This window comes from Labeo rohita, chromosome 4 (assembly GCF_022985175.1).
Source record: "Labeo rohita strain BAU-BD-2019 chromosome 4, IGBB_LRoh.1.0, whole genome shotgun sequence".
Taxonomy (NCBI): Eukaryota; Metazoa; Chordata; class Actinopteri; order Cypriniformes; family Cyprinidae; genus Labeo; species Labeo rohita.
In genome coordinates, this window is record NC_066872.1 from 33,080,131 (window position 1) to 33,106,435 (window position 26,305).

The 26,305-nt window shown below is 36.3% G+C and overlaps 4 protein-coding genes across 5 annotated transcripts in view; 1 reads left to right on the forward strand and 3 right to left on the reverse strand.

Moving 5' to 3' along the window:
* Positions 1 to 4,486: 4,486 nt before the first annotated feature.
* Positions 4,487 to 8,524, forward strand: mest (mesoderm specific transcript). 2 transcript variants are annotated; one of them, XM_051107751.1, is made up of 12 exons: positions 4,487 to 4,712; positions 4,930 to 5,119; positions 5,199 to 5,278; positions 5,350 to 5,427; positions 5,508 to 5,644; positions 5,745 to 5,803; positions 5,894 to 5,934; positions 6,018 to 6,088; positions 6,238 to 6,339; positions 6,417 to 6,493; positions 6,923 to 6,986; positions 8,113 to 8,524. In XM_051107751.1, the coding sequence occupies exons 1-12, from the start codon at positions 4,617 to 4,619 to the stop codon at positions 8,228 to 8,230; spliced, it is 1,113 nt and encodes a 370-aa protein (XP_050963708.1). In that variant the 5' UTR covers positions 4,487 to 4,616; the 3' UTR covers positions 8,231 to 8,524. The 2 variants fall into 2 exon arrangements, with proteins under 2 accessions (XP_050963708.1, XP_050963707.1); XM_051107750.1 differs by having other exon boundaries at positions 4,488 to 4,712; positions 4,927 to 5,119.
* Positions 8,525 to 8,540: 16 nt separating this feature from the next.
* copg2 (COPI coat complex subunit gamma 2) lies at positions 8,541 to 16,799 on the reverse strand. The gene is made up of 23 exons (XM_051107749.1): positions 16,647 to 16,799; positions 15,842 to 15,894; positions 15,676 to 15,756; positions 15,508 to 15,579; positions 14,815 to 14,894; positions 14,557 to 14,632; positions 14,336 to 14,428; positions 14,165 to 14,251; positions 13,933 to 14,090; positions 13,721 to 13,854; positions 13,569 to 13,636; positions 12,803 to 12,991; positions 12,553 to 12,648; positions 12,170 to 12,413; positions 11,796 to 11,871; positions 10,893 to 10,996; positions 10,652 to 10,777; positions 10,342 to 10,410; positions 9,927 to 10,238; positions 9,722 to 9,819; positions 9,496 to 9,634; positions 9,070 to 9,168; positions 8,541 to 8,983 (listed from the first exon to the last, which is right to left on the reverse strand). The coding sequence occupies exons 1-23, from the start codon at positions 16,681 to 16,683 to the stop codon at positions 8,853 to 8,855; spliced, it is 2,622 nt and encodes an 873-aa protein (XP_050963706.1). The 5' UTR covers positions 16,684 to 16,799; the 3' UTR covers positions 8,541 to 8,852.
* Positions 16,800 to 18,677: 1,878 nt separating this feature from the next.
* Positions 18,678 to 20,422, reverse strand: ucn3l (urocortin 3, like). The gene is made up of 2 exons (XM_051108375.1): positions 19,543 to 20,422; positions 18,678 to 19,178 (listed from the first exon to the last, which is right to left on the reverse strand). Exon 2 carries the CDS (start codon positions 19,167 to 19,169, stop codon positions 18,726 to 18,728), a length of 444 nt encoding a protein of 147 aa, XP_050964332.1. The 5' UTR covers positions 19,170 to 19,178; positions 19,543 to 20,422; the 3' UTR covers positions 18,678 to 18,725.
* Positions 20,423 to 22,736: 2,314 nt separating this feature from the next.
* Positions 22,737 to 26,305, reverse strand: part of col7a1l (collagen type VII alpha 1-like) — a 70,196-nt gene continuing 66,627 nt past the window's right edge. The window contains exons 108-110 of the mRNA XM_051107308.1: positions 25,535 to 25,735; positions 23,732 to 23,794; positions 22,737 to 22,978 (exon numbers count right to left, since the gene is read on the reverse strand). Coding sequence (XP_050963265.1) covers positions 22,737 to 22,978; positions 23,732 to 23,794; positions 25,535 to 25,735 — 506 coding nt within the window. The remainder of the gene's footprint in view (positions 22,979 to 23,731; positions 23,795 to 25,534; positions 25,736 to 26,305) is intronic.

Genomic DNA, 26,305 nt, shown 5'->3' on the forward strand with positions numbered 1-26,305 from the left:
AGACTCTTAACTGTGTTGTACAATTGAAAGTTTGTATACAATATGGAATAATGTCTTTGTTTATTTACATTTCTACAGGGATGTTTGGATGGTTGCACCACAACAGAAGCATGAGGACAGACTGTAATGATGGACATCTGCTCATGCACAGGTAAGGCTATATTTGAGAGAATGCATTTGAGAGAATGTGTTTGGGGTCTGGATATTAGGATTTTTGTTTTATTTGAAAACATAAAACATAAGGCTTATGTGATGCTGTCAGATCTCAATTATTGAAAATCACATTTTATTTGATGTAAAATTCACTTGACTAAATTAAATGAAAAAGTTGGGACTGTGTATTGGTAATGTTTCTCAAGCAAAATAAATTTTGGTTCACTGAAAACCAAAGTTGGAGGTGCAGGTTATTTGGAAATATGCTTGAGCAAACCAATTAAAGTAAAAATTTCTTAAGTGAAAACTTAAGGATCAGAGGTCTCACTTATAGTTTCATCAGTTTTCATCCTAAAAGCATACGTATGCATAAAAGTCAGATTTTGCATACGCACAAACGTTTTCCTTGCAAACGCCAGAACCTGAGCAAAAATCCCTTTATAAATCTCAGTCAGTTAAAGATTGTGCGTACGTGCATCTCCACCCCGTCTCCTCCCCCTAGTTTTACTATGCAAAACCTCATCTGCATATCATTTCAATGCATACCCGTCTGTGTGGCACCATGTTTAACACCGTCAAAGGTACAAGACATTAAGGAAATATGAGATACGGACTATAAATGCTATTTGTGCCATACACATTACTTTTTATTGCACAACTGATTGAGCGGACACAGATTTCGGTATCAAAATAATTCAAACTAATTTGTCAGGATCCTGACCAGCAGAATCTACCAGTTAATTGGCCTAGATCGGCTTTCAAATGATAAAATCATGACTGTTCAAATCTGATGTCTTTAACTAGCATAACTTAGGTTAGGTTTACTTATACTAAAATATATGTTTATAATTTTTTTTTCAACTAATTTTGTGTTGTTTTGTCAGTCATATTATAGTAAATGTGAGTTTTTACAATTTTTTTTTTAAATTAACGATATCAGAAGGATATAAACATTAGAACAAGAACATATGGGGAAAATACAGTAAAAATTAAAAGATAAATAAACAAGTAAAAACAATACATAAATATCATAAAATGTACAACTTATGACATTTCAGAAGCAAATATTTTACAATTAGGGTCAAACTAGGGCATCTTGCTTTTTTGAATGTGGAACGAGTACCTTAACTACAGAAATGTTACACAGACGAAAGAAAACAAAAAGATGCTGACATTTTTAAGCAGTTTTTACTGATTAATAGCTATAATAAGTACTTGCTGGAGATTGGTATAATTAGGCAGCTCCACCTTGTGGACAGTAAATATATCTGCATTAATAATTACAACAGTACAAATGCACATTAGGCCAACTTTTAAAATGCAAGTAAATATTGTTCTTTTGTGAAGCATATGTGCATTTGGAGGAATAATCTGTTAAATAAAGTCTTAAAAACAATCTGGATAGATTTTATGCTTAATCAACTGTATTGTTTTTCCTCTTTGTGGCTTTTTTTTGTAAATACGTTAAGGAATATTTTGGGGTCACTCATGTGTGTTGAAGTGCATGACTATGGTACTCAAGTCTTAAGTTGCATTTCAGTCTTTTGATTCATAGTAAGTCCACCTCATCTTTTTGACCACCAGATGGAAGTAACTGTGCAGAAAAGCTTTGCTTCATGAACACAAATTCTGTACGTTTGTATTCAAAGCAGTTGTAAGATGTTAAACTGCACCTGCAATAGTGTTAAAACTATATTGTACCAAAATATAAACATGAAGAAAAATAAATTTATACAATGAAAATGTTCTTAGCTAGTGACCAGCTTTGCAGATGCGATATCTGCCAGTGCTCAATATCTGTGGTCAGCTTGGCTTGGACTTGCAGAGGGAAGTTTATAAAACAGAGACTCTCATTCATAAGTAATATAAACAGCCTCATGGCCTCTGAACCCCTTCACACAAGCATTCACTCTGTCTCTTTTTCTGAATCTGACTTTCAATTTAGATCCTTCATGTCTCCCACCCTTTATTTTTGTTAGTCATCACCACTAAGAACGAAAGTAGGCTTCAGTGTTAATGTTAACTGGCTTTAAATAACAGTATCAAACCACAAAGGACAGAATAAAAAGGATTGATTGAAGGACTGTGGGTCGCAATGTTCCTTTCCCAGTCATCTTTAATGATTGCATTCTGGCATTCCGGCTTCTACCACATGCAGAAAATGTTTTGCATAGTTCTGGCCTTAGATAGAAGTGTGTTTTGTGTGCCTCAGCTACAGTGGTCACAGTTTAAATCTGTTTTTTCTACTATACGAACTGTATTTTCTGTTCCCTTACCCTAATCCTACCCCTAAACCTATACTCCACACAACCAAATTTTACCACAAAATACAAAAACGTCCCCACAAGGTTTTTTAAAATTTACTGGTATCACTATACTTGTGGATACCAAAATTCCAATAACATAGTGAATACCAGTACACACATACATAAACAAAACACATGCAGAGTGTGAATTTTGGTGTATGCATTTATTTTGTTAATCAAATTTAAGATTGAAAACTAGAAAATCCTATAAAATCAGTGCATTTTGATAAAGCTACGAGTCTATCTTCAGATTTCTGTCGCCCTAAAAAATATATTTAGTCCTGTTTAGTTGTTTAACAAAAATGAATCCAGAAGATTAATACCAACAGTGTCACAACAACATCAGTAGAGAAAAATGCTACTTATTTTTCTACTTCATAAAATGTATATGATATGTCAGTCGTTCGTGAGACAACACAAACTTCCTACAAAATTTCCATCTCATCTTTGTCATTCCTAATGTGTTTGTATCTCTGATATTCACAACGTTAATGTTTTTTAAAGAAGTCTCTTCTGCTCACCAAGCCTGCATTTATTTGATTTAAAATACTGCAAAAGCAGTAATATTGTGAAATATTTTTACTATTTAAAATAACTGTTTTCCAATATTTTAAAATGTAATTTATTCCTGTGATCAAAGCTAAATTTTCAGCATCATTACTCCAGTCTTTAGTGTGTTATATTTAGCCTAATCTAGAACTAATATATAAATAAACATTTATATGGTGTCAATTTCTGAAATATTTGGTTGTACTGGGTGGGATATTCATGAATACTTATAATGTTCCCATGTCCTTAGATAACAAATAGAACTGAACATGACTGAAGTGCATAAATTTAAATCGCAACGTATGGGTTTACTATTAAAAATATACTTTAAACATTAAGTGTGATATATGGCAGTGTTAGTGATCCAAAAAAAAGTGTAATATAATATCACAATGCATCATTTGATTTCTTGATAATATTAAATGAAATACCATGAAAGTGACAAAATGATTCACCTAGGAATTTCATGCAGTTCCTTTTCGTTTCATTCCTCAAAATTCTCTCTCATTTATCGCTGATTACTGTAGATATGTGACCCAGGACCACAAAACCAGTCAGGGTAGCAGGGGTATATTTGTAGCAATATAGCCACCAATACATTGTATGGGTCAAAATTATAGATTTTTCTTATGCCAAAAATCATTAATGTAAAGATCATGTTCCATAAAGATATTTTGTAAATTTCCTACTGGAAATATATCAAAACCTAATTTTTGATTAGTAATATGCATTGCTAAGAACTTCATTTGGACAACTTTAAAGGTGATTTTCTCAATATTTAGATTTTTTTTTGAACCCTCAGATTCCAGATAATTAAATAGTTGTATTTCAGCCAAATATTCTCCTATCCTAACAACCCATACATGTATAAATATGTATATATAAACGTATGTATAAATCAGAAATATAAACTCAATCTCAAAAAACTGACCATTATGACTGGTTTTGTGGTCCAGGGTCACAGCCTAAAAGGGCGAGCTGCCAAATGTGCCTGTGTCTGTTTTATTGCCCAGCAAAAAGTTATTGTTATGCAACATTTAATCCGTTCTAGATTAAGACATGTCCGCAAAATAGACATCAGAAGTCATTTTGATACAAGCTTTAATAATCATAATCCTTTTTTAGACCACAAACATCCAACCAAGCTTTACTACAGAAGCACTGACTGAATATGCAAACACTAACACAAGACAAAAACAACTGCGAATAATCATTTTAAATACATAAACATCTACCTCCCTCATAAACAAACAACCAAAGAGCTTTGGAAGAGCTTTTGAAATCTGAAATCTGTCCTCTCACACGTTCACATCATTAACTAGCTCACAGTTTGACGTCTCATGTGTTCTTACTGTGACTTTATTGACCAAAAAAGGAAAGAGGTGATCATCTCAACATCTTTGCACGCAGCGACCAAACAAACACGTTTCCTCTTGTATGTATTATTGCCGTTTACCATCCGCTCCACTAGGGGCGTAAGCGAGGTTTACTTTTAGCCCGAGACCTTTGGATCCTTGGTAACACGACGCTTGATAACAGTCTCAAAAGGACGTGTTAAGGCCATGCAAATACGGATTCTGCCGATGACAGCGCAGTGACAGACTATTAATGTCAGTCAACAGCACACATTTCAACCCCTCAGCAAAAACAACCGACACACACTGTGACAAACCACAGGAATCGAGAATGTCACACGACTCACCTGTAAGTAACTTATCTTGTCAGATGACTAGCGCGCAGCATGTGGCACTTGTTATTGTACGTACAGTTTGAATATAACTAGTTTAGCACGTGTTATGATGCCTGCGTTAACAGGCATATGTCTATCGGTCTGCACCTCTCCTTCCAGCAACAAAATACCAGTTTACTGTGTTAATGCAATATACAACACACAATAAAATAAAACACCTACTGTCAGCAGCCGACTGGAAGTGAGTGCGGATCTACTCGTCGCGCAAGCAGGGAGTGGTGGCTTCACGTCGGTCTGTTGTGCATTCCTCTGCTCGCGGTGTATCTGCATATCCCTCCGCCGCAACTCTCACCTGCGCTCAACACCTGGCGATCTTCCGGTCACTTCTTCACATTCAGAGGCAATAACATCTTCTATAAAGGTATATCACAAGCTTTGTTTACAAAGTGACTCTCTTTCAATTCCATAACATAATATACTGTATTCCCGTTTGTCAACAGAGTCAGTTGGTGTTGTAGGAAGCTCTGATGTCCTCTTGTTGCTTCATGGCTTTCCTACTTCTAGCTATGACTGGTATAAGGTAAACAGAGGCATTTTAATAGTGTAAAACTGTACATTTTGTTATCTTATGTTTCTCATTCTGTCTTGTAGATTTGGGATTCTCTGACTCAGCGCTTTAATAGAGTCATCGCCCTTGACTTCGTTGGCTTTGGTTTTTCAGACAAACCGGTGAGATGAAACCCATGCAGTCGTTGTTTTAAGTAATTTTGTTATGCATGATTTTAATCATTACCTTTATATAACTGCAGCGACCACACCGTTACTCCATCTTCGAGCAGGCCAGTGTGGTTGAGGCCCTGGTTGCTCATTTGGGTCTGTCTGAGCAGAGGATCAACATCCTGTCACATGACTATGGAGACACTGTAGCTCTCGAGTTACTGTATAGGTGAGCCCTAAGGATTGTTAAAAAACCTCCTCGGCATAATTTAGCTTAATATTCCTGTCAATATGATCTGGGTGATTCTCACGTGCAGTTAAACACACAGGAGTGACCATAACAGAAGCGGACATATTATAATAAACAGCCTCTGCCTTTCAAATGGAGGTATATTATTTATTTAGAAAATTGGAGTACATATCTTTAGGCTCTGAATGGAGATTTATAAATGTTTTTTTTTGTTTTTAATCTTCTAAGGAATATTCCCTGAGACTCATTATCCAAGATTCGTTCAGAAAGTGAGTTTGAGCTTTATAAAAGCACATTTGTGTTCATTTTCAAATACGAGATGTGAATATTTCCAATCTTTTGTCATCTTTAGGTATTGAAGGACTCTGGTTTTATTTCACCTGTACTTACACGTCTAATAAACTACCAGCTTTTCTCTAGAGGGTAAGTGGAGCGTCTGAAATGGGAGTGGTGTATACTTTTATGCTTTCTAGTACACAGTTCAAACTATTTGTACTCAGCTATAAATCATTTACTTTTAATTTGAGCTGTGACCTAATGCTTCGATTGCAAATATTGTATTTATTTTACAGAATAAGGGATGTGTTTGGACCGTACACCCAGCCAACAGAAGCCGAGTTCTGGGATATGTGGACAGGCATTCGCTTCAACGATGGAAATCTGGTCATGGACAGGTGTCCAAACTTCTCCATGTGTTTTGCCTTTGTTAATAATAACTGTCACAAACTGTCATTTGTTGTGTCTTACCCAGTATCCTGCAGTACATTAACCAGAGGCTGAAACACAGAGAGAGATGGGTCGGGGCTCTGACCTCCACTTCAACACCATGTGAGTACACACGCCATTCATACTGTGCTGGAGTAGCCACCATGCTACCGGAATGAAGTATTTGAATATGACTCACGACGGTTGTTTGCTTAAAACTCGGCCGTGGGCAGTGCTATTGAGGCTAAGTAGTTTAATCCAATGAAAATCACTATGGAAGCTGCTTAAGCCGTCTGCACCCCAGGCAATAAGCGTTTGAGGTGACAGTATATATTAAGTGAACATTTACATTACATTAGTTGAATGCAGCACAACATACTATATTATACAAGCAGTGCAGGATGCGACTAAATTTTTGTCTTTTATAAATAGTTTTGTGCTTCGGAAGATGAGTAGTAGATAAATCACTTCAGGTAGTGTATTGTGGCTGTAACATTTGTTCTTTGCAAATATCACTGATTTATCACCTTTTTCTTTTTTTTTACTTTGTAGTGCACATGATTTATGGACCACTTGATCCAGTTAATCCACATCCTGAGTTTATCCAACTCTACCAGTAAGTATATGTCAGTTTATATTTATATATGGTAACTGTTTAAACTAACTTTTAAGTTCTTATTGGTATCACTGGTAAATACGTTTTTTTTCAACATGCATGTGTTTTTTCTTACTCATCACCAAAAAAATAGCTGTTTTTGTCAGCCAGTGGTGGTCCTGCGGTTAGAACTCATGGCGCAAGATGTCGTGCCAACATGAGTGACGTGGGTTCAAATCCTAGGTGTTTTATTAGTTTCAAAATTGGATAAAAAAGTATTTTAAACATCTGCTGCATTTCCTTTCTGTGGGTTGATTTCAATCCCAACACATTGAGGTGGGATTTGAACCCAAGACTTTATGTGTAACTTTGTCCACAACCACTGTGTTCAGCCACTGCACCATCATGGCTCTTGCAACAAGTGTGGCATTTCGGGGATTCGAACTCCGGTCTCCCAGATAAAAACATAACAGTTTAGCTACTGAGCCACTGGAGCGGTTTGGCAATTTTGGATTAGTTTTGCACTGGGTGCTTTGTTTTGCTTTTGATAACATTTTTATAAAAATACAAGATTTAAACTTAGGACTCTGGGAACAAATCACAATGCTTTATCTCTATGATTAGCTTATGGAGAAATAAATGTAGTAAAGAAATAGTGAGATTTGAACAGAGGCTTTCTTGTATGAAAAGTGGTAACTTATCCTCTAAGCCACAGATTTTTTGCATATGTTTTTAGCTTCACTTGATTTTTTGTGCATAATATCACATGCAATTTTAAAAGATTATAATTAAAAAGTTTCTAATCCGGTTCCTCATGATTTAAACAATTAAAAGCACAGACATTTCCAGTTTCCCCAGTGTCTCCCAATCCATTTCAAGCCTGGGAGTCTCTGCTAATGAGCTGATGAGTTGAATCAGGTGTGTTTAATTAAGAGGAGTTTAAAAATGTGCCTTGAGAAGTGGTGCATAATCTGTGGCTCTACAGGGTTATTTAATATAAGTAAAACTAATGGTTTCAAGTTGGAACTAATCATATAAACAAAGATGAAACAGCTAAGCTGTGATAAGAGCAAAGACAGAACAAGCTGTTCCTGGGCACTATATTACAATATAACAGCTTTTCCTGCTCTCTTGTTCTCATTTACAGGAAACTAGTGCAGAGATCCACAGTATCAGTTCTAGATGAGCATGTGAGTCATTATCCACAGCTGGAGGATCCCACAGGCTTCTTTAACGCATACCTCAGCTTTATCAACTCATTCTGAGAAAGAGAGGTGTGTGATCATTCTGAAATAAGTCATGAGTGAAATATTGCCTCAAATAAGTTGTTAGAAATTATTCAAATCCGTTTATGAAACCGAAGAGTGTGTGAAACGCCAGTCACATGTAAATGCATGAAATTTAAAGTATTTCAACAAATACCCAAACAGTCATTACAACATTCAATAAGAGTTTGCTCAAATACAATGCCATTACTTGTAAATAAATTTCTGCTCTAAGCATGAATGCTTTTATTCAAATAAAAAGGTCTTTGTGTAGAAAAAAAAACACTAAAACCAGTTTTGTAATCTTTCGGACTCTTTTATTTTGGGTAAATGAAAAGGTTTGTAGTAAAGGACTGTTTCTCCTGAGCTGTGACACGAGGCCAAAACAGCTCAAATACCAGAGAAACAATGATTAGATGTTTTCCACATGAATCAAAGTGGCACAATGTTTCAGAAATCTCTCAGAAAGAACAAAACAAATACAGAAACGCAATGTTCCAGTGGATTCAAGTAAAGCCACAAGGATGGTTGTGAGAAACATTATAGAGCTACTATATTGATACGTATAAAAGCACAATTATCCAGATTGGCATGTGAGCAGGTCGCTCAAAACATTGCACGTTTAGCCGACAGAGGCCAGAATGACGTCAACCACGTTCTCATCTGTGCTCCTAACAGTCACCTGCATAGTGACCCCATCAGCCAAAGCCAGACGTGCCCTCACCAAAACATCATGACCGCCCCTAAACACACCTTCAGAAAGACAAGATCATTAGAATACACATTTAAGAAACAAAGTCTCTCAAAACTGAAAAATGAGTGATGAAATTAGTAAATACCTGCTAGGAACAGAACATGTGAGTTCTTGTTTTCCGGAACTTTGTCTGAGCGCTCACAAGGCTGCATGCCCAAGAAGGTAATGATGTTATTTACTGCCTCTGTGAAGACAAACACGATAAAGAGATGATCATTTCACATTATGTTTTTTCCAGCTCTGTTTGCTCCTTAATCACAGACATGGAAGAAACGAAACTGTTGAATGAAGTCATTATTTTTGTTTACTTTGCACTCAAAAAGTATTCTTGTAGCTTCAAAACATTGCAGTTGAACCACTGATAGGAAGTGGACTATTTTAACAACATCCTTACTACCTTTCTAGGTCTTGTAGGTGGCAGATACATTGCTGTCTATGCAGCTCGCGGATTTCATCAAAAATATCTTCATTTGTGTTTATTTTGAGGTCAACATTCCTTAAGCAAACTTACCATCTAAAGTTCTGACTGTGGCCAACGCAAACGTCTCTTCCTTCTCAAACTCGTCTCCGATCTCCTCCCACGCCGCACCGAAGTTTGGTTTTAACACCTTCTGTATGTGATCGGCGACTGTCACCTCTAAATCTTCAAGCTGGGAAGGAAACAAAACACGGCGTGAGGAATGGCTACTGATTTTTCCATTTTCATCAGCGTGAACTGATTTTGAAAATTTACTTACCACGTATTCATCATCATAACCGTCATCATCAGGCTCTCCCGTGTTGGGATCACAGTCCCGGACGAGATATTTCATTGTGCAGCTGAACGTGCAAGAGACTAAGACAAAAGCAAACAACAAAACAGAAAAATGATTAAGGAGAACTTACTCAAATCTGCCCAAGCAATATAAGTTGACATAATACTGGAAATCACTCATCCTTTACCTGCTGTGGGGTCATCCTCTGGTAACCGGACCAGGCTGTAGCAGGACCCAGGCTGGCTGTAGGGGAGGCTTGGTGCAGGAACATAATGTAGCACCTCGTAGGCCTCCGACGGCTCCATCTGGACGAGGACCCGCTGCAGCAGCTGGTCGTTCAGCGTGTTGGTGCAGTCGAACTGGAAGATCATGTGATTTGCGAAAGTGTGTTTGATACAGCGCACCACATACTCCGTCTCTGCTTCTGTTAACTGAACCGGCTCGGACGACTTGAACAGGGGACCCAGGCCTTGGAATTCTGGGATGGCTGCGAGTTGCTCTGAAGGAGAAAAATAACTGGTTGAAATGCGGCAGCGTTTGCTTCAGACTCCGTTTTAATGGTGCCATATGCCATTGTTTTGCCAATTAGCTAATCTTCTTACCTTGGTAAATGTCTTGGCGGGAAGGTGCAAGCTTCTCGGGTAGTTTGCTTGTTGCCACGGGTGCAATTTCTGGAATGAAAGAGAAACATAAAGTGAACTTGTGCAGTTTTGGATAAGCTATGTGAGTTACCTCAAAACCAGGTTACAGACGTAAGATGATTAGCATCCAAATTAATGCCAAACAATGTTAGGAAATTAACAAAATGGTTATGTGAGCACACGTTATTTTGTAAATATCAAGGATTAGGATAATGAAGTTATTGGCCTCTGGATCATAAGCAGTGTGTGCTGGTGAAGCTCAGGTACATACCTGTTTTCTGTTCGGTGATGGGTGCAGTGGCCAAGGGAACTGTCTTCATGTCGAACGGTTTCTCAGATGGCTCCAATGTGTACTGGTGGAGGGATTTCTCCAGTCCGGGAACAGATACGGACAGACCTGCCAACAAACCATTTAACAACCACTGTTCACTCACGTGAGCTAAATCAGATCAAATACAATATCAGATGCACAATAAGAATCTTAAAACCACCACTTCAACACAAACGCTCACCATTGAAGATGTAAGCGGCATTCAAGGCTTTCTGCTTCTGCTGCAGGACGTTCATGTAGAATGTGGCTCTGTCTCTCACCTCATCATCACTGTCCATCATACACCTGTCAGACACACACAGTAAATAAGCATCTTAAAACACTTCTCTCCAGAAATGGGCAAAAAGCAACATTTTCGAGACATTATTCTTACGTTCTGGTGGATATTAGATATTTTTATACAAAAAAAAAAAAAGTTAAAAAAAAAAAAAAACTGGAAAAGTTAACGTAATTTTTTTTTTTAATGAGGCTTTTCTCTTTTACTAAAAACAACAAAAAAAAAAAAAAAAAAAAAAAGGTAGAGATAAAACACAATTCTGAGAACTGAAGTCAGAATTGCAAAATATAAACTAGCAATTGTAAGACAAAAACTCAGAATTTTGAGATTTAACCTCAATTCTAAGAACATTTTTTTCCTCAGAATTGCAAGTTTGTATCAAAATTCTGAATTTCTCTCTCAGAATTGCAATATAAACTCGCAATTCTGTGTTATAAATTCAGAATTGCAAGATACAAACTCAAAATTCTGAGAAATAGCGGCAGAATTGTGAGATATAAACACTTCTGAAAAAAAAACATCAGAATTGTGAGATATAAACTCACAACTGGAAGAAAAAAACTGAATTGTAAGATAAAAACTCGCAATTATCTTTTAAAAAAAAAAGTATTCAGTGGTGGAAATGGGCTTCCATAATTTTCAGCTTTGCATAGCTTTTACTTCGATCAAATACATAAGAATTTTCAGTTTTTTAATTTTAACAAACATTCACATTGATTTCCAACACACATTTCTTTGTTTACTTCCTCACATTACCAGTATAATCACTCACTTCCCCAAACACACTTTCTGCCTCTAAAGGCTTACCTTTGCATCAGGACCAAGACGCTTGGCAGCAGGTCGTCGTTTTGAGCCCCAAACTTGGCGAGTGCACTTACAGCAGCTTTGAAGAAAAACGTGAGAGGAGAGTCAGAACAGAAGAATGCTTAAATGTCCTAAAGCTGCTCAATTTAGTCTCTGGAATGAGATTAATTACAGATTATCATCCCTGCCTACTACTACTTGCAATCGGACTGCAGTTAATTATTAAGACACGTGTGGCGCTCAAAACAAAAAAAAAAAACTGTACTGCTTTATTACAAACACAAGCTTCCTGAAATCTTACAAATGGCACGAGCAGGTCTTTAAGCTCATTGCGAGGAAGTTAACGCATAGGTTAAAGGTCACGTGACATTGCTCACCTGCCCGCACCGCCTCGCTCTCAAGCACAACACGGTTGAAGATGAAACGGATGTATTTGGAGGGGGTAGGGGTACGTGGTCCCTCTTTCCCCAGCAGGTGAAGTATCTTAGTGGCCAGTACGGTGTGCTCGCAATCCTCGATAAACTCACACAGATGAGCCAAGCCTGTCTCCTTACTCTCTGGGTTTTCCTCAATGATACTGATGATGCAATCCACAATGGCTCTCTTGTACTCAAATCCACCCTGCAAACGAAAAAATTAAACATGTCTAATAGAAAAAGTATGTATGTTGGTGATAATTAAATAATAATTTGGCCCAAAAAAAGAGATTACAAGGCTCCAGTGTTATAAAAGGGGAACTAATGTCCTTGAATGAACTTACATCATCTCTCAACATGTTTGAAAGGAAGTTCATCATCACGCTGTGCTTTCTGGGATACTTCTGGCACAGAGCACTGATAGCCTGGACCACAACCACCTGGAAAACAAACACACCATTTGGTTATGAAAACACATTGTTTACAGGAATATTATCACAGGAACGTTTGGTCCTAAAACGTGACTGAATATGCATCTGAAGATTGTTTGTTTTCTAATTTAGTTGAAATTCACTGTTTTGGTGATGAAGTCACCTTGAACTCGTCTGAGATCTCAGAGACAAAGGAGGAGATCTGCTTCATGAGGCGATCCACGCTGCTCTCGCTGCCGGTCTTCAGCAGGGTGGTGATGGCCAGGGTGGCGATGCTGCGGTTGGAGTCAGTGATCAGGTTCTCCAAGTCCAGGTTGCATGCGGTCACAGCTGACGGGTGCTTCATTGCCACCTGTGTATTTTTTTTCAAGCCAAACAATTCAGATTTTTTGCTTCACCCTATTAAGAATGTAGTTTTTGCACTATTTGTGACCCTGGACCACAAAACCAGTCATAATGGTCCATTTTTTTTTTTAACTGAGATGTATACACCATCTGAAAGCTCAATAAATAAGCTTTCCATTGATGTATAGTTTGTTAGGATTAGACAATATTTGAAAATCTTGAATCTGAGGGTAAATAAAAATCAAAATATTGAGAAAATCACCTTTAAAGTTGTCCAAATGAAGTTCTTAGCAATGCATATTACTAACCAAAAATTAAGTTTTGATATATTTACGATAGAAAATTTACAAAGCACCTTAATGGAACATGATCTTCACTTAATATCCTAATGATTTTTGGCACAAAAGAGAAATCTATCATTTTAACCCATACAATGCATGCTGTTAAGGCTGGTTCTGTGGTCCAGGGTCACATTTGTGTAATCAAAGCATGACTTTGAACATAAAAATGTGTTCTTTGGTGTCTCCATGTGGTAGTTTATAGATACTACAGCCAGTTACGAATTAAATCCTATTTAAACCAACCTTATTAAGAGTCCGTACTGCTGCATAACGCAGGGCTGCTTTGGGAGAGCTGCAAAACAGCTGGAGAACTATGGAAAGGGAAACAGAAAATTCATTTGAACATCTAGTGCACTGTGTCTTCTCTAGTAAGAAAGCAAAGAAGAAAGACTAACCGGAAACAGCAGGAGCCAGCTCACGGGCGGTGCAATTGGGCATGTGGACGATGGCGGAGGCTGCTTCATAAACCACCATCTCATGTTTATTCCTCAAGCAGCTCTCAATGAAGTCAAACAGCGGGCTATCGTGCCTGTTAAACCACACGTAGACAAAGTAAGTCTACATTATATGCAACTGCATGATGTCTGAAAAAGTCCAACACACATACCCTCCTTCTGTCTCCTCCAACAGTTTACTAGCAATGCGAATCATCATGCAGTACGCAAATGGAGACTTGAGGCCAGACTTGGTGAATTTGTTAAGCATCTTGGTCACAGCCAGACGGTCATTCTTCCTCAGGTGGTAGAGAAGACCCAAAGCATGGTACTGTGGAGAGAGATCATTTTATTAGAGACGGACAGATCAAGTCATAAGACAATGGATGCAAACATTTTACTAACCTGCACCATGATGTTATCACTTGAAGCTGCCTCTTGAGCTTCATTGACCCAGCGTTTCACCACATCAAAGCTCATCTTCACCATGTGCTGAAGAACAAATACACAAACAGAGCATTAGAGGTCGGAATAAGAATAATAAACAGTTAAGTATATAACTTTAAATATATGTACCAGTGAGGACACTAGAGCAGAGCTGGAGACGCTGGGCACTTTGTCTACGATGGCCTGTTTCATGTATCGTTCAATAGCCTGCAGCATGGTGGTCTGATGGATAATATGAAAGAAGCACAGAAGGATTATTTATATCAGTTCCATTAGTTTATATATAGTTTATTTCTAACTGACAGCAAATTAAGACTGCTATACACTAGATAAATTGAGTTGAGACTCACATCAGTGATCCTGCAGAGAGCTCTGATTGCCGGTCCTCTATAAACATCCTCTTTACCAGTCATGTCCTTTGTCAAGCTGAGACACAAACAAAACATTAATCAGCGTTCTTCTTAAGGTAATATTGGCAGCGTGTGCAGAGATTTCCACTCCTCATCAAACAACGTGTTGTTATACTATTTATATATGTTAGAAAGAAGTATATTGCAAATATCTCACCAAATAAGAACTACAGCACTATAGCAACATAAAATGCTCACCTGCTTGTAACAATGATCACATCCTCTGAGATGTTGGCCATCTCCTTTATAGTCAGGTAGCACATTCTTCTCAGGGTTTGCTAAAACGAGGCAAAATGAGAAATTATAACACGTCAATACATTTTATTCTGATTTTAAATTCAGAATTTCAGCCCCATGGCAGGAAACACACATTACTTGCATTAATTATTAACTGTTAATTCAAGAACTAAAAACAGAGTGGTCAGTGTTACTTTCATATTATTCAATTTTCATTAATATTTTGATTTATATATTTCATATATTTTCTTTTTAATTTTAGTTTGACTAATTTTAGTAATTTTATTACATTTTTCTTTCATTATATTTTATTTATTTATTTATAAATTTAACTTAAATTTATTTCAGGTAGGTATTTCTAATTTTTATTTATTTTGTAGTATTTTTTACCATATTTAATTTTTATATTTAATTTAATTTCAGTTTTATTTAAACTATTTTTCAAATAGAAGTTTTTATTTTTAACAATAACCCTGGAAATAATAAACACAGATATATCGTCCACACTTGTATTGGTTAATAACAATGGCAAATTTTGTGTACTAAAATGATTGTGTATAACTTTTTTTGCTGTCGTTAAATTATATTATACATAATGCAATATGTAACACCAGTGAAAAAAAAAACAGCAAACAGGGCTGTAAAGTTTCTTACATCATTAGACTGGAACAGTCTTGTCATGGCAAAGAAAGCTTCAGTGGCCTCTGTGGTTCCAAAGTGCTCACCCTGAAAAATAAAAGAGGTTAGTTATGGATCAATCCATACAGAGCGAAAAAGAGAAACTGTAGTGGGAAACTGCTGGATAAGTAAGTTATAATGTACCTGGTTGAGCAGGTAGATGATCTTGGTGAGGATGTGTAGACATCTTCTCGGATTGATGGGTGTCTCGTTGAAAATCCGAGCCTTTTAAACAAACATGCGATGTAAAATATAGTACTAAAGAAACATTTATCTGATTTATTATGATTTTTAAATGCATCAAACTCACCTCCTGTAGTACAGCACTCTTCTCCAGATGCTGAAAGGGGTTTGAGCCGCTTCCTAAATACATCAAAACAGAACTATCAGTTATCGAAATCTATGTGTCTACATTTGAGTACAATATTGGGTTAATGTAATAACTTGTAAGTTATTCAATTATAAAACATAAGATGTTATTTCTTCTAGAAACGTGCTCAGAATAAGTTATAAAAGAAAAAAAGCATCAATATGTGACTCTTCGTCTGATTTCACTTCAAAGCAGAAATATTAGTCACACATATGAAATGTAAATCCTATATGCAAAGTAAACTAAAACCAGAGTTTAAGTGCATTATAGAAGTTATGACAGGAGAGACTAACGTTAGCATCTATGTGGTCCTTTGCAACCATTTATCCATTTTAATCATCTCCAGTCAGACATTTTTAAACGTATAAAATACAAAGCTTATGGAGAAAATCCACGAAGCATATATAGGATCTTCACCGCTGACATTTGTACTGTAAATCAAAATAAAGGGAATTGCTAGCACATTAGCTTCCGAGTTAAAGATTAAATAAACACATATGACAGGACACTGCAAAATCACACAGTTTATCCGCCACTCAAAGACAGAAGTAAGTATAAAACTCCAACATGCACGTTAATATTTAGTGTTAAATAAGTTGTATTTCCATTTACAGATGTTTCGCTGTGGCCTGCAGACGCTCTTCCTTAGCAAAACAACCGACATCATTTCGGCCGCTGAAATCAGCTGTTATCTATAGAACACTGACTCTATAATGTGTCAGCATGTATTTAATATTAATCTTACCAGACTCCTCGTCCTTCTTGTCAAATTTCTTGATCATTTTGCGGAATGTTTGAGAGCAGTAAACGAGATGATCAGACAGTCATTCACGCTCTTTTCCTCCACGTCAACTAGGGTGACGTATGCTGTGAGCTGGCGGAGGTGAAGATGGCGCCCACAGAGATCTTACTTCAAAATAAAAGTCTGTGTTTAAAAGTCGGGATGACGATGAAGAAGTTGATTCGTACGTTCTTCGTACGAAAACATTATAATAAATAGATAAATAAAACATTTATTTGAAACAATATTTAGATTATAGAGATATATACAGATATATAGATATATATAATATTATATATATATATATATATATATATATATACACTACCGTTCACAAGTTTGGGGTCAGTAAGACTTGTAATAGTCTTTAAAGTAGTCTCTTATGCTCATCAAGGCTGCATTTATTTGATTAAAAATATACAAAAAAAAAAAAAAAAAAAAAAAAAAAAAAACAGTAATATTGCAATACTTTAAAATAGAATTTATTCCTGTGATGGAAAAGCTGAATTTTTATCAGCTGTTACTCCAGTCTTAAGTGTCACATGATCCTTCAGAAATCATTCTAATATGCGGATTTATTATTAGAATGATCAGTGTTGGATAATATCAACAGTTGTGCTGCCAAATATTTTTTGGAACCTGTAATTTTTTTTTCACGATTCTTTCATGAATAACAAGTTTAAAAAGTACAGTGTTTATTCAAAATATAAATATTTTATAACAATGTAAATTATTTATTATTAACTTTTAATAAACTGTTAATTATTAACTTAATACATCCTTGGTGAATAAAAGTATTAATTTCTTAAAAAAAAAAAAAAGAAAGAAACAATAAAAATGTACTGACCCCAAACTTTTGAACGGTAGTGTATATATATATGTGTGTGTGTGTGTGTGTATACTTTTATATATATATATATTTATATATATATATATATATATATATATAACACAACGCGCATTTTAATAATGCGCGTTATTTATTTATTATAAAAAATTATAATAAATAAATAAAATATTTATTTGAAACAATATTTAAATTATATATATATATATATATATATATATATATATATATATATATATATATATGCATCACAAACGCGCATTTTAATATTGTGGAAATTAAATCTAAATATTGTTTTAAATATTTAGATTTAATTTTTACAATATTTAAATGTTACGTATCTGTGAATTTCAATATATGTACTTGTAATATTTAATCATTTAATATTTAATGTAATATTTAGTACAAATTTTATAATTTAGAATTATCCATGGGCCTATATAACATTTATTTTTAATGTTTGTTCTGAAAGTCCAAACGTTGACTATTATAATATGATAGCTTAGTTGCGAAGTTTTCTGAGTGATGTTTGTCGACTCTTATGTCTCTTAAGATGTGCAACACAACGAAATTCTCCGTCGAAATAATTTCCTTTGAATGGACACTTTGTTTACATTTGCATTTATTTATTTATTAAACGATAAATAATTATTTTCAGTACAAAAATATTCAACTGTCGGTTTTATCAACCCAACGTTTTCACAACTTTACAGATCTGTAACCATCCTGTCTGTTATTTTTTTTATATGTATACTAATCAGGTCAACTTTCATCTGAAATGCACAGGCAAATTGTGAATTTCCATGTTTAAAGAAAAGGGAGAGATGAAGGAGCATTGCAAAATAGCTTATGTCGTGGTCTACTTTCCTCCGAGACAGATATGACATACTCCAATCTCTTTAAAGCTTAAGTTTAGAAATTGGCCAAACAGTTGTTTTGTTCACAAGTATGAATCTCACTGTTAGATAATGCGCCAAATTTTAAATAGTTTCCTATTAAACAGCATTAAATCCAACAAACGTGACAAGTCCGTTACGCGTTCCCAAGACATTTATATCACCTGTTAATAAGTTCCATTAATTTCCAGTATTGCTAATTTGTTATGCAACTGAAAAAAAACAAACTTTTATTACATTATTAAATTAGAGATAACATGCCTCAGCTGGTTACAAAAAATGTTAAAGTGTCATAAGAGTTCATTTTCTCTTTCCAATCTGCGCCAGTAAGCGCGCGTTGTCGTCCGCCTTTGCGCGCAGGTTCTTGGCTTTGGCAATGTTGAAGAGGATGTTCATAATGTTGGTGGGGACATCGAGGGAAAGAGTGACCTGGCTGCGTCGATCGCTCTTCGCACTGTTGCGGTACAGTTTACTCCTGAGCTGCGTCTGGCTCAAGTATCTGTATTTGGACGCGGGTATCGTCCTCCTTTCGCGCGGCTCCTCGGAGGAAAGCGCGTGTGCTGACTTGTACAGGAGGTTTAGACTGTCCAGCAGGGAATCTGCTGGTTGCCCGTTATCATTCGTCTCGGAGAACACTTTATTGTTGCAAAGAAAGTTGGACACGGGGTCGTACGTTGGTAAGCAGAGGCTGGAAACCGGTGCGCAAAGAAGTGCCAGAGCGAGGAGGGTCCGTGGGAGCCACATCGTTTTGCCCTGTTGAACGGAGGCGCAAGTATTTTCAGGCAGGTACTTTAAGAAGGCTTTCAGATTAACATTTTCTGCGTAATGATTACTAATATGTTTTATATAAAACGTGTCCTTTGCACCTGTTCAACTAGTTAAAACTGTCATTTTACTAACTCTCATGCTGTTCCAAATTTGTTCAAGTTTATATTTTTGTGTTAGCCTGTCACAATTCATATAGAAAAAAAATGCAATGGTGACAGAAGATATCAATGTTCTTGTGTTCCATAAATAAAGTCAAACAGCTTTGGAACAACCAACCTCTGGGTAAATTATGCCAGAATTGTTATTTTTGAGTAATCTATTCCCTTGAATCTGATGCAAAAGTACCTACCTGCACAGAGGAGAGTCTTCTGAAGTGAAGCACTGTTAGGTCAACCAGAACTTTTGGATCGTGAATCCAAAGTGCTATTAAAAAGGCAAGCAAGTCAACAACTCAGTGTCAACTTAATGTCGCATTGAATCATACGAGTGATTTAGTGGGTTTGATATCTCCCTGGCTGCTCATAATATCCGCTTGGACTGTTTGCCCATTGGATGTGCATTCATTTAGTATAAGCCCAATTACGCTGCAAGTCGTACGCCAGCAATAACGTCATTTATTGGGTTCCTCCCAGTAAAATGAGGCGGTGATTGATGCGCCTGTACACGTTTACCGTCACCATATAAAACAGATAGTCTACTTTGATCTTAAATGTGTAGTCCGCCTGTAATTAGCTAATATGAAGCGGGAAAAAACGAAAGGCTGATCATCTGAGCATGTCCCTTATCACATACAATAAACAAACAAAAAAATAGACATTATTTATTTGAGCTGAAAACTTCATTTTATTAGTGTAGCCTATTTTATCTGTAGATTAACCAACCCAATCTCATGAGAAAACATAATTTTACAAGGTGGCAATATTTCGTATGAATTTCATGTCACAGTTTTGATTGGTACACAAATTAAGATATTTTTGATGAAATACCAGAGCTTTCTGACCCTGTATAGACAGAAGGCAACCTTCAAAGCCCAGAAAGGTAGTAAGGACATCGTTAAAATAGTCCAGGTGATATTAGTGGTTCAGCCCTAATATTATGACGCTACAAGAATACTTTTTGTGCCCAAAAATAATGTTTTTTCCATTAATTTCTTCTCTTTCGTGTCAGTCTTTGACGCTTGTTTAAGGCAGTACCACGATTGCCAGGTTTTCATAACAAAACCCGGCCAACTGCTACTCAAAACTAGCCTAGAACTAGCCCAAGAGCATTTCGAGGGGGGTCCCCGTTAAAAATCACATTCAGGGGGATAAAGTTTGTTTGTTTGTTTGTTTTTGGTCTGGGTTCTCCTGCTAAATTCTTATTTCAGGGGCTAAATATGACGTTATTGTTGGCGCTTCAACCGGCGGCAACAGTGTATTAGCCCAATTCCGCGGGAAATCCGCGGACTTGGCAACACTGACTATGGGGTGTGAAAGCTGCACTTTTTGTCGATTGATAAACCAACTGGTAGCCGTCTGGCCAAAATCCCATAGTATTCAGGCTTCAGACGTACAAAGTGACACATTAGACGTCACGGTCACGGCTATGTAGCTAAAAATATATATATTTTTTATTTGCATCTGTGTGAATAAGCACATTGATAATCATTTGCCTTTGTCCTATTTTGCCCAAAGAAAGCTTTATAATGGTAATGATCATGATAATAGTACCTCAATTACATGTGTTTCTGCTACTGTGATCATAAGGCTTCAGTAGATATCAACATATGAATAATAAGATACTATATGAGCTACAGCCTTATTTTAATAGACAATAACATTTGAAAATGAAAATGTTTCAAACTGGGTAGAGCAGCAACAAAACATTTTCAAACAGGCCTATGCATAAACACATATAGGCTATTAATATGAACATGTAGAGTAGCCTACAACAATTTCTTTTGAAATAAGCAGCTGTATGACATGAAAAACAAAACTTGAACTCTGAAAAGGTCTTACAGGTTTGGAACGACATGAGGGTGAGTAATTAATGACAGGATTTTCATTTTTGGGTGAACTATCCCTTTATAAACAGTTCATTATACAAAATAAACAACCACTCAATGTCACAAAAAAATTGTTATCATAAGGTTTATAGTTTAGCAGGCATGTTGAGAATTTACCAACTCATTTAAAGCCATTCAGTACCATGGACAGCGCAGCACTTTATTTACTGTGCATCCATATTAAGCCATTTATAAGATTTATACGGGTCTGTTTTATTGTTTCCACAGTTTTCAGGGTCAGTAGCCATATCAAATGTTTGTGTCCCTTTTTAGACCTCCCTGTGAGTTAATTGCTCTGCAGTTCATGCTTATAAGTTTAATGAGTTTTCTTCCCACTTCCCTTTAATGATTGATTGCTTTGCTATTAAGGGCTCCGAAGTTCGGAGACTTCATTAACAATCACCTTTAGACATTGTAAACATTGTGCATTGGGCTGGACGATGATATATTTATTCCACATGACGTTAAAGGAAGCTCATTAAATCTTAAAAATACAGCCTGCATTTTAAAGCAGGTGTAAAGAGCATCTGTTCTCTGTAGTGTACACAGTGAAGTTCACTCAGGGTTTCCCCTTAGACTGTAAAGGGCGTCCTGTCTTCTGACTTGTACCACACTCTCAAAATTGGATTACGGCCTGATACACATGCCCCCTACTGCTGGGACATATGTAAAGAGCGAGAAACCTCGGGATGCAACAGGGAGCAGCTTGGATGGGGGATTATATAAGACGGAACGTCAAAGGAGGGTAAAGCTGTTAAGACTGGAAGATATAGAGAGGTGCAAATAATGAGGAAGGAAACACATACATTCACAAATGTGCACATGTAAGCCACCCACTAATACAGATAGTCTATTCACTTTTCCACCTGCCCCCAGGAGACGCCGCCCAGACACGACTCGACAAACATTTCTGAAGAAAAGCCAATATGGCAGCATTTATACACACCACAGGGCCAAGCTCAGAGAACACAATCCAAAATCAGAGGTCACGATGTGAAAATGTTCTCACGCACACACCCACCAACCCACAGCGAACTATACAGCTCATTCAAAAATATATTCATTTCATTGTTTTAATTGTCTCACATTATTTTACAAACAGAACCACTAGTGCAAAATGACAAATCTCATGGTGGACAGGTTATAAACGCATATTCAGTTATATTAATAGTGCATTTACACTTGGTTTATAAGCATCAAACTTTTTTTTTTTTAAATAAAACATGGCATATTTGTAAGAAATTCATATGTAAGCATGTATCACTACAACAGTGCAACAATGTGTGGTGCTATCAAAGTAAAATGCAAACATGATGAGATATGTGATAAACTAATATACATATAAGATGGCAATGTACAAAATATAGTATTTTTAGTGAGATAAAATTCAGTTTAGCTGTTAAAAATGGCAGTCCTCCTCAGGATCCAAAATCTGTAGAATAGGTAAGAAAATGTAATTAAATTGTGCTATAATAATGTCTTTAGCATCTTTCAACCAATCACCTCTGACCATTTATATTGGAACCTGAAGTCTGGCTTCTGATTGGCTCTTTACCTCTCCTCCCTAGAATACATTGACTCTCACAGTCCTGTTTGGAGCTGAAGCGGTTCCTGTTTCCTCCACAGCCACCGTACACAAAAGGACGGCATTCTCCTGAGACGGGATAGTAGTACCAGAGCAGGACGTATTCAGTGCAGTGGCCCTCAGACATGGGTTCAAGGCACAGATCACCATCTGGGTCTGGATATAATGGAGGCAACATTACATAATCATTTTCAAGAGAGTATAAATGCATTCAAACTAAAGTTATAAAATTATATATACATTTAATTTTTTTATATTTTTATATAATATATATATATATATATATATATATACATACATATTTTTAATATTTTTATAATTAAAAATATATTTAAAATAAAAACAATTAAATCATGTAGATGAGCTGCTCATATACCACTGCAAGAATGCAACAATTAACACATTAATCTAACAATGGTTCCACTTTTTAATCAAAATTTATCTTGGACTTCACTGTCAGTCAGATGTTCTCTGTCTTATCTCTTTTTCCTCTGTCTCACACACTTATACACTTGTATACACGCGAGCTTACACACTTGCGGAGTGATAAATGTTATTTTTATCAGTGGATTAATTCTGCTCTTATCTGTTTCCGTTCCTTGTGTCTCATATTATACTGTGGATGTGACAGAAATAGACTGTTGAAAAAAAAAAAGACTGTTGAAGTGCATGAAACAATCTTGTCCATGTCTAATGCGTTGTGCTTTTGGTTCCAGGACCATTACTGTGTACTTTAGACTACTTTTCTGGACACAAAACCAAAATTCTCATTGCAAATGGTTTAATTTGTGCAGAAAGTCTGTCCGTATTACTTGTGTGAGCAGTTTTTGCAGTTGCATTAGTGTGTTAAAAGCACTTGGAGCAGCAGTCAGCAGAGGACGATGTTCTCCTCTTTTACTCCACACATACCTGAGTGGAGTTTGAGTGCACGTCGCTTTTCTCTCTGCTCTCCATCTCTCTCAATACTGGCTCCTGAGTGCAAGAGAAAAGCTTATATCTAGATTCTTCATTTAAGGGAATAGTTCACCCAAATTTGCTAAAAATGTACTTCTCAGGCCATCCAGGATGTAGATAAGTTTGTTCAGATTTGGAGAAATTTAACATTACATCACTTGCTCCAACGGATTCTCTGCAGTAAATGGGTGCCGTCAGAATGAGAGTCCAAACAGCTGATAAAAACATCACAATAATTCACAAGTAATCCACACAGGACTTCACTCCATCAATTAATGTCTTGTGATGTGAAAAGATATGCATTTACAGTAAACATATCTATCGTTAAGGTGTTTTAACTTGGAACCGTTGCTCCACAGAAAAAATCTAGTCTTCTCACATCAAAATCCACCGACATATTGGTTTTGAACTTGGTTTCCTGAAAGCCAAAAAACCAAAAAAGCAATATAATGGACAGAGGACACATATTTTAGTCAAAAACAATGGTTTGAAGCTACGCATGCAACTTTTCGCTTCACAAGACATCAGTCGATGGACTGGAGTCATGTGGGTTGCTTGTGAATTATTGTGATGTTTTAATCAGCTGTTTGGACTCTCATTCTGACGGCACCCATTCACTGCAGAGCAAGTGATGTAAAGCTAAATTTCTCCAAAATGAAAAAACAAACTCTTCTACATTGGATGGCCTGAGGGTGAGTACATTTTAAGCAAATTTTCATTTTGTCATGAACTATTCCTTTAGCATTACAGCAATATGCCATTACAGAACATCTAGAAGTCATCCAGTTGGGGTTTATTTTGTATTTTGTAAATGATGATGTGTTTTTATGATATTACATGACTATTTACTGAATAAATTAAATAAACAGATGTTAAATACTGATTTGAGTTGACATTATTTTATTAAATGAGAAAAAGATGCCTGATTAACCTTTACTCATCTCCAAATAACACACAGACACAGTAGTGGCGTTATGTCTTAAATTAATCATTATTTTGGACTGAATTGGTCCAATAAATAATTCAAATTCAGATGCTCATGAAGATGGTAATATAATGTAAGAGTCTTTAAAAATCCTCCCTACTAATCTTAAAACTGACTGTCTGGACCATGCAAACACAGACAGATAAAAAAAAAATAAAGCCCAAAACTAACTGCTGTGTAATAAAGATCATTCTTTTCAATAAAGATCATTCTTTTTCCTTTATTTACTCTATGACGTACCTGATGATGAGAACCAGTGTTGCTAGGATATGATTGCCTGAAAGATCTATTCATTAATTCTGTTTTATCCATTTGAAGTGTATACTAAATAACCTGTACTACGTCTTGGTTGTTATTTTGATCATTGAAATTAACAAAAAGCTCCCATGAGCAACTACTATATGGTTGGTGCTAAAAAAAAAAAACATTTTTTTTTTTTTTTTGGTGAAGTGTGACTCAGTTGCTTAAAATACCACAGAGAAGTAGACCATGCAGAACCTTTGCGTATGAGTTTTGCGTGTGATTTCCTGTTTTCCATCAGGGAAAGAAGAGCTGAATGGTGTTTATGGATGACTGAACTCATGTACAAAGATGCCAGATTAGGACTAACGTTCATAAGACACAGCTGAAGATCGCATGAACATAAAACTGATTATATAAATCTACAGTTTCCTCATCCAAGCCCTTCCAGGCCCGAGGACGAACTATAGGGATGAGATCATAAGCGAGGAACCATGTCATGACATATTGGTTCAAAGCAGGAATATACCTACTTGTAACGTTGCCATATGCTAATGTTGGCTCAGACCCTGAAACAGCAGGATGCACTGTAGTGGTCTCGTTCTCTGACTCTTCATCCCACACTTTGGGGTTGGTGAGGAAGAATGGAGAAGCAGAATCCATTCTTTTGTCCTCTCTCAGGATACTCTCATCATCTGGATCATTGGTGTTCACCATCAGGAGTATTTTCTTTCCTTTAGATAGAAACATGACTGTGCTTTAGGCAAATGTCATTAGGCTTCATCATTCATTTCATTCAAATGGAGAGTAATTCAATCATTTGATTATTGTCTTTTTAAGAAGAGAAGCCATTGCTTAAACAGCACTATGAAATCAGTCCCACTTTTTTTTTTTTGTTAATCTAGTTTTGTATTCATGAATGACTTCCGAACATGGAGTTCTTCACAGTTTTTCTTCGGCAAGAGAGCCCATAAAAACACAACAGATGGTGGAACCCATGGGGTCCTGAGGCCTCCACAACAGGGGCCTCCAAACACATATACTGAGAGACACAAACTCACACAAATACACAAAATCGCACACTTCCAACCACCCACATACACGTGTTAATGAAGCTCGGCTATTCAGTCATAATTTCACTTCAATGGACCACAGTACACAACTGAATAATCTTTATGGTAGTAAAAGCCACATTTAAGTGAACACGAATATACAAACAATCTGTTCAGTGGGTTGTATATTTGTTTAGCTAACAGTCTGATCGGCTCAAATTTTTGACATGGATCTGTCATAGATGTATATTT